This window comes from Orbicella franksi, chromosome 1 (genome assembly GCF_964199315.1).
Source record: "Orbicella franksi chromosome 1, jaOrbFran1.1, whole genome shotgun sequence".
Lineage (NCBI taxonomy): Eukaryota > Metazoa > Cnidaria > Anthozoa > Scleractinia > Merulinidae > Orbicella > Orbicella franksi.
This window is the reverse complement of record NC_138145.1, coordinates 38480348-38489302: the sequence shown is the minus strand read 5'-3', so window position 1 is coordinate 38489302 and position 8955 is coordinate 38480348. Positions and strand designations below refer to the sequence as shown.

At 37.0% G+C, this 8955-nt stretch overlaps 1 protein-coding gene across 1 annotated transcript; it reads left to right on the top strand.

The window, feature by feature from the left end:
* Positions 1–5210: 5210 nt before the first annotated feature.
* On the top strand, positions 5211–6783 carry LOC145484491 (trace amine-associated receptor 13c-like). The gene has a single exon (XM_081463107.1). The coding sequence runs from the start codon at positions 5252–5254 to the stop codon at positions 6200–6202; it is 951 nt and encodes a 316-aa protein (XP_081319233.1). The 5' UTR covers positions 5211–5251; the 3' UTR covers positions 6203–6783.
* The last annotated feature ends 2172 nt before the right edge of the window (positions 6784–8955 follow it).

Below are 8955 nucleotides of genomic sequence, written 5' to 3'. Positions count from 1 at the left end.
ATCATATGTGGTTGTAACATCGGCATTTGGAGAAAGTTTCAACACGGAGGGGTCGCAACACAGCAACCACGCAGAGCCTCGCAAAGCAAACGCTTAACAAAGACTTTGATGTTTGTATCTACTCTTGCTTTGTTGTCGTGGCTCCCTTTAATCATTTCGATCAATCTAAATTTAGTCTATCATGTCCAGATACCTAGCCTTTGGTATTACCCGGTGGTAGTTTTGAATATATCGAGCTCCTTTGTGAATCCAGTTTTGTACGCGTTAAGGATTCCTGAGTTCACAGAAGCCCTGGTTTTGTGCTGCTCTAAAAGGTCAGCGGCGCCGATCATTACAGCAACTAAAAGACACAGGAAAATAAGAATAGAGCCCGGTCCACTACAACTGGCGTTTGAACAGGAAGTGATGGATACCAAACTGTAGTGAAACGAGACAATAGAACGTCTAGGTTGATACTGCAGGTTTTACTTTCTAACATTTCATAACAAAACATTGTTTTGAACATTGTTAATAAATCATACTAATATTTGATTCTACGGTATGCAATGTTAAAAATATTGTGTATCGTCAGTGAACTCAACAAAAGGTTGAATAAGTGAAACTTTGGATATCAACTTTATTAGTACAGCATTAATGTACTCCCTATAAACACAGCACAAAATACAAGAGGTAATTAATTATCTTCATGCAATATCTTGTTACGATAATAGCTGGGAATTAAAATAAACCTCAAAATTAACAAGGATCCCTTAGAAAATTTTTGGGCTTGGCCAACGATTTTTTAATTCGCCTTAATACTAGGTGAACATAACTTTGTAGTTGATCAAAATATACAGGTACGAAAGAGAATTAGCAGCAGCTATGAATATTATGATAAATAAGGACGAAAATATCAAAAGATGTGTGCCCGTTTCTACATCTGTAATAGGAACCGTATTCCTTGAAGAAGTGTACTGAGTTTTCTTTAAATATAATTTTGTAGAGGCGTGAGTTGAAGTTTGGTGACTAATTTATGACCGTTGAAGCATGTAACTCCCAGAAGAAATTAAGTGAAAAGAGAACTTAATGTTTTTGTCCACACACGTCATGTGCGGACTTTTAAACTGTACTGATCATCCCGCTTCCAAAACCATTTCACTTTCTACAAAATCTCATGCAGCTTTCTAAGTAAGTTTTGTCCTTCGATTGAAAATAATGTACTTTTCTAACCATTTACGGTTGAAACGCGGTAACTCCTTGCAATAGTCCTCACGCGACCTACAATCATGCGTTTTGAACTGTTTCCCCCAGGTTTGAGGCCGGTTAAAAAAGCCTTGATCAAGCAAAGCAACAGAAAACGGTCTTCCCCCAATAGAACACGAAAAGACCCAACAGCCAGAAACGGTTGATCCCAATAGAGCACGACCTAAATGTATTCTATATATATATATATATATTTTTTTTTTTTTTTTTCGCTTGGCTAGTGAGGCTAAGAGAGTGTTCCTAGGTCGCTAAAAGGACAATTACTAGCTCAAGGACAAGTTCAGCGCACTGTGCAACATTGAATTTTCATTCCAAGTCCATTTGTTTTACCGAAACTGAAATTTAAGACAAAGAGAGCGCCAATGGTTATTTGATGGTCATTATTCAAATTTGTGGGCCATAAAATGGACAACGAAAACAGATGCCGCATCTCCATCACTTCATTAACACTGGGCCGCTAACAATGTGCACTCAATTGCCAATCTAACTCCAAGTGGCATGGTAAAACCAACTCCAAATCTCTAAGTTTACTTTCCCCGTCGGAAAGGCTTATAACCATAACTTATAAACTCGAGTTAATAGAGAATTAAGCTGTAAGGTATGGTTCCTCAATGGTAAATACTTCTCGGAAATTCAATATCAAACAAGACATTGAGTTAATATGATTCTTTTCCTTATTCTTTTGTAAAGTTAGAACGGCAAATATTTCCTTTTTAAACTAAAATGTTTAATTACGTGCGCCGCCAGAGACTAAATATCGAGGATTAGCTTGTGACAGATGGCAATTCACGAACGCAGCAAAATTAGAAAGCCACAGTAGGTCTGGTGGATATATCTGCTGTTTTCGCTTATAAATCGCTCTGCACATGTAAATCACTTTATACATGTATTTTGTAAAAAGAAAAATGTCGAACACTCCTAATGTCAATGGATTGTTGAAGAACTCCATGAACTATAAAAAGTAATTATTCATGCAATATTCATGCAATATTCATACAATATTCATATTCATTCATATTTATGACGTACCCCTAATGTCAATGGATTGCTGAAGAACTCTATAAACAATAAAAAGTTAATATCCATGGAAACCAAACAACTACATCTATTAAATTATCAATGACTTACCCAGCTGTTGATTAGGCTATTCTTCCTTCCTGTTTCACTCAAAGAATAATTGGCTGATAAACTAAAATAAAATGAGACATTTAACAATCACGTAACAACAAAATACTCGAAAACGCAGATAAAAATTCACAATATCCCTAGAATTTAAGTAGGAACCTGTCTCAAAATACAGTTCTGTGATATTTCCGTGTAAAGTTAAACAAATATACTAGCGTTTTTCACGGTAGCCGAGCACCAATTTGTTGATTATTCTGTTTCGGACCAAGCTCATTGTGAATTTTAAATTCTTGCAAAAGGAATATGAAAGTCAGGATAATTTAGTACCCAGAAATGAGTGCTATTTTGATTGAGGACTTCCATTGCATTTTTTTGCAAAAATTTATTTCATAGTGAGTTTTAAAAGCAAATAGTTTCTAACCATTTCAAGAAATTCAAATTTAGTCTAGCAAGAACAGTGCATAAAAGCTGCGGACTTTTGATTGGTTAACCATTAATAATTCGCGTACATCAAGGAAAAAGTTGACAATATGCCACTTAGTGCCGTCAGACGTTGTTACGTAAACGCCCACGGTTTTGCGCATGAGCTGTTTCCTCGTCACGAGACAACACTTCAGACCTTGCTTTCTGTCAAAACTAACCTTCTTAGACTATTTTTTATGGATAACATTTTAAATTTTGAACATTTTAGCCTTAAATTTTGTTTAGAATTCTCGTGTAAACTTTCCAATGGATCTCCAATATGGTTGCAGTATCCTCATTATAATTTTGCATTGTACATATAGATCTGAATTGGAATTAGTGTTCAACAGAGCTTCAAGCTGCTCAAGCTATTGTTTTAACAAAGGATCGTTTCGCTTTCTCTTTGGTAACAGAGCAGACTTTTATTCCTACTCCAAGTTTCCTCAGCATAAATTTCCTCGATCGATCCATCGATGCTTCGCGATCTTTTTAATTATAAGCTGCCTGTTTAATCTTTGAAATAACTAATTCTATAATTTTATGGCCACTAACGTAAGCAATCCAAATTCCGAGTAACAAAAACAGTTTAAAAAGCTGATGTCACCTAAAATTAGCTTTTCACTAAATTTACTAGTTATTACAACGATGATTAGTCAATTTTACAACGTGAAATGTCCATTCGTGTTGCCGCCTTAATTCGCTTTTTCTTTCAATCGCCTTGGGTCAAAAATTCCACTTAGCCGATAGTTATTTGCAGTGAGCACAAAATAACAAGGAGATAAACATGTTAAAGATATCGACGAGTTCCACAAAATATATAAGCACGTTTAGCCAGACAGGCTCAGTGACCCGTTAATAACTGTGCCTTAAAAAGTACCAATACAAGATATAAGCTACAATATAAGCTTTTCTTAAGAGGAATTCGTCCATCATTTCTAAGTTTTAATTTAATGATTGGCGTATATTAGGGAAAAAGGTGACTACATGTCAATTGATGCCGTCAAACATTGTTAACTCCTTCGGCTTTGGGTATAAGCTGTATCCTCGACACGTTTGAAAATTGAAGGCATCGCAAGAAACAGTACTTACACCTTGCTTTCACATAACAAACGTTCTCAAAGTTGTAATTATTTTATTTTGTAATCTTTTTTTAATACTTTAGCGCTGTTAATTTTCACTTTCCCTACAAAACCCATACTTTTGTTCCAATCAAATTACCTTATAATTAGTTAAGTTAAAATTAACCTCTATCGATCGATCGGTCGATGCTGTGAATTCTGTTTTACAATCAACTTCCTGTTTAATGTTTGGGAAATTAATTATACAGATTTATTGAAGGGAACTATTTACACGCGTTTGAGATCACCCTCAGTTCTTTACAAACTTTTCGGTAAAACCACTATGGAGTATATGAATAACAAGCTTACTCATTCACTGTTTTAAGGAAATGAAACGAAGCAAAACATCCCAACCATCATTTGAAACCTTTACTTAAATGCAAGGGGAAAAAAAACAGTACATGCTTCTGTGTTGATCACTGACTCCTCAAATTTGAGGAACATGACATAAGCATCGCAATGGATAACGCAACTTAGTCACGATTTATGGCAGTTATTGCAAAACTATTCTGAAAAATATTTTTCTTTCGCGTCTTTCAAACTAACAAGGTCACTCTTTTGTTTTGTTTTATTTTTGGAACGAAAAACCAAAACAACCGATCTTAAGCGTTTTAAGCTTTTCATAATGACGTTTGTCGCAAAAAAGTTAAAATGATGAAGTGGGGAAATAAGTAAGACTTTCATGGGCGCAATTTGAAGTCATGTACAGAAAAGAACCCTGCTGCTGCTGATTCTTTGTTCCTGTCACGTTTATCTGGCTGCGTTACAATCTACGCTCATTATTAGCGACCCAAATAATACAATTCTAACAAGCGATCAATAATATTTTGAATAACTATCAAGCCCAACATGCACGAATTGAGGACCTATCTTGAAGTCCCTGTGTCGTTTTCTTTTCGCATTAAGACCGTAGTGTCAACGTAATGTCCGTGTTGAAGCCGGTAAACATTGCAGTCATAACACGCTCGCAGACGTATTAAGTTGCACATGAGTGTCTATAAAGTCTTGACAAGTTGCGTCAGTGTAAAGTCAACTGAGACATGTCATGTGAAAGATTAGTCCACGGTGATTAGTCTTAAAACGGTAAAAAAACTACAACTTTGGTCATGATCTGTCACTCGCTCCTCTTTCTCATATATTGCGGTTTACAGAACTCCTATTTTTCCCATCAAGTAACGATACGTTATTATCGGCAAAGTTTAATCGACGTTTCAATCGTTCAGTGAAACTAAAATATGATGAGAACAGAAGCAGCTACAAATAGCTCAGAGAACGCCACTGGTTCATCAATAATTGTTCCTTCCATGGCAGAGGGCATCGCATTGTGCGCCGCATTTATTTTGATATTTGTATTTATTGTTGTAGGAAACTTGCTCACCGTTGCTCTGTTTGCGGTAGACAGGAGACTTCGTAAGAGACGTTTGCTTCTAGTCATCAATATGGCGTTTGCTGACCTGATGTTAGGAGTCCTGTCGCTACCTATCTACATTTACACTGTTGGGAGCAGGTTTCAACTTTGGAAAGGGGCTTCGCCGATGTCTTTGCCAATTTTCTACACGATCGTTGATATCTTTTTCTCGCAGGCGTCGTTAATTTCTGCAGCTTTCGTATCTGGCGAGAGATTTTACGCCATTTACTGGCCGTTTAAGCACCGAACACTGTCAATGCGAGCATACCGTATTATTGTTTTTACTGTGTGGGCACTGACTCTCTTTATCGCCGCCCTCTTCAGTGCAACACATCTCTTGTTTTCATTTAAACGTGCTATGCATTATTGGATGCCATACGTCATGATTATAACATTCATCATATGTGGCAGTAACATCGGCATTTGGAGAAAGTTTCGACGCGGAAATATCGCTTCACAACAGCAAAACAGAGACTCGCAAAACAAACGCTTAACAAAGACCTTGCTATTTGTATCTATTCTTGCTTTGCTGTGCTGGATCCCTTTAGTTATTTTGAACGGTTTAATTTTTGTGTATGATGTCCAAATACCGTGGAAATTTTATGACCTGGTGAACGTTATAAATTACTCCAATTCTTTTGCGAATCCAGTTGTGTACGCATTAAGAATACCTGAGCTTAGAGAAGCCCTGGTTTTGTGTTATTTAAGGAGACCAGCGGCGCCAAACATAGTAAATATTAATAGAAGAAGTAAGAAGACTCCGGCGACAGAGCTCAGAACTTTACGAACAGACAACAGTCTCCTACAGCTGAAGTTTAAACTGGAAGTTCTGGATACCAAAGTTTAGAAACTCTGAGTTGATGTTGTAGATTAGATGCTCTTGAATTGTAAAGCGAAACATATGTTCCGTGATCAGTGAAGCATTGCCAGTTGTGCATAAATTTGTTTACACGCATATTTTGTCTCTTAACTCCATTTGTGCACCGCCTCTAACCACAACTAAACTACAAGAAAATTTTAACTTGGTTCAGGATCATGTAACATATAAACTACTATTTAACAAATTTCCAACCAGTTTAGGACAATAATGCATGGCATGTTTAGTGTGCGATTTCTTAACCCATAATTATTCCACTGAATAATTTTAGACATCATTTTACGGTTGGTCAAAATTACATGTAAGTAAGACAATTTGGGCCGGAAACAAACATTGTGCCCTTCTGATGTCATCTTTCGGAAACATATGAATGACAATGCCTTGCGTTTAAGTGGTGTTTTTACAGCTCATCAAACCAGGTCCTCCGATAAAGCAAACCTTCCCGGCATTCTTTCGCTGGTTTCTCTCAGCTGTCGTGATGGCTAAAAGGTTTTACACACATTATGACGTCAACGGTCCTTAATTTGCATATTTTGACCGCGCGCGGAATGTCGCACATTTTTTATTCGAATTGCCCAACTTCGAAGCAGGGAAAAAATTATTGCGCGCTTGTCCGAAGCCCAAAATCGAAATTTACGAATCAGAAAAAAAATAGACTTCAATATTTTAGGGTAAAAAAAAGTGGGCAAAAATCTCATTTCATAGGCACTTTAAGGACGTTCGCGCTAATTGTTTCTGCAAATCCTTACCACGCACGCAAATTCACAAGCCGCGTCATGCATCGAGTGCGCGCTCACTAATATCAAAGTGCTCTGTGAACAAACTCGTGAATTGAACAGATGAATTAAATTATTTTTTTTGGATTATCTGGTTAAGGGAATTTTGTGGTTGATTTTTATATTTAGAGTACGAGCAGAAGTTCAGTGTTCGCTGATATGGTACCAAAGAAACAAAGTAACATTTGGATAAGATGGTATCACAACAGACCTATTTCGCTTGGGCAGTTTGTTGTCCCATTACAGACCACGTGATATTCTCTAGAGAACTGTTCTTTTATCCATCTAAAAATTATTTATTCATACGCACGCGACTATTTGAAAATTTGAAAGGAAGAATTCTCAAGAGTATCATCACATGGTCTGAAATGGGGCAACAAACCGCCCAGTCGAAAAAGGTCTATTGGCACCATCATGTTATTACATGAAAAAATGAAGAAAATCTATCGATTAGAAGTTTGAATTTTTTGCAAAATGCACCATCGAATTTCGTTCTTTTTAGCTCTTCGTTCATCTGTGCGGCAGTTTCAACTGCCTATTAAAGTGTTACGTTTTGTGAGAATTATCAACGCAACGGATTCACTTGTACAAAATATTGCTAGGGAACTTTGTCTCCGTTGATTCATCTTTGATGTTTTAAGCTAAAAACCCTGGGGACCAGGCTGATTTACATGCGCCAATTTTTCAAAATCAGACTAGTTTTCCACATGCTTTATCTCTGAAACGAAGTCCGTGAACCCCAATGTTTCTTCATTTATGAAACAAGTAATTCATGATCTGTCCGCAGTAGAAGTTTGAAGAAAATCTTTCGAGTAGAACATTTTCGCGCGAACGTCCTTAATTTAGCGTTTAATGTTTCAGCATTTGGTTTTCGGATTTTGGAGGTAAGCAAAGCGTTCGTCCATTTCCTGGACCTCTTTATTTCACCTCGGTACTGATCCGTGCAAGTTTATGAGGTTTGTTATATAGATGCTTCAACCGAAAGCTGAAGGCTAGCTAGATTGGGCGTCAAACCTCTTCAGTTCGCTCTCTCAATAGCTAACTGTAAAGCGAACACGTTTTATTTGGGGGTTCGCGACCGGCTAATAACGGGGAAAACCGGGAATAATTGACTTGGGGACTAGGAAGACAAACAGTCATTTGCTTTACATGAATTAGAAAACAAATTTTGATTTGCAGATTAGAATCATCTACTCTATACCTCGAAGTGGAAGGAAATGTTAGTTTGCCTGCTCAAAACAATTAACAGGGTTTTGTTGAAGATAGGCATTTATAACCTTGAATTGCCTTTGTAGGAAAAAAAGTCTCGCAGGCGAGAGGCATTAACACTAACCTAAAAAGGTATAGTAGGGCAATGATTTCAAATGAAAATGTCTTGATCCCTCAAAAAATGAAAAGTACACATCTTTCTTGCTGTATCAAGCTAACTGTATTCAAGTTTGTGAAATGTAGTTTCGATCATTATGCTCGGCGGTTTGCCGGTTTTGAGTGACTTTTTTTTTTTAGCGGTTTTCAAGAAATTTTGAGAGGTTTCAGTCTGGTTTCTCGTAGGCGCAATGCCCCCTATATCGACGGGTTTTTTATCACTGAATTACACATGTCCGATTGTGTGTTACGTTTAATGCTAATTATAAAAGCACTCGTGCTAGTTAGGTATGAGATGGTTATAGCCAACTCAGATCCAAAACGCGCGCTGGTGAAAAAATTGTCTGATATAACGCTAGGGTGATCTGCGACTAGACCTTGCATGAGTACATGTATTTTGACATCGTTTGTCTATATTTTCATTGAGTATTTGAATTTGTTTTCCTACATTTTTATTAGTTCGAAGAAGCGAATTTTTCATCAACAATTTTAGAAACCAGATGAAGCGTTTTGGCACAACCGTCGCTCAACTTTTTGTGGCGTGTTTTTAACCAGTCAAAAGGATCCTTTGTTTTCCATCGC

Bases quoted from the DNA above. Each gene is read 5' to 3' on its own strand.
- LOC145484491 (XM_081463107.1), top strand. From the start codon at position 5,252: ATGGCAGAGGGCATCGCATTGTGCGCCGCATTTATTTTGATATTTGTA.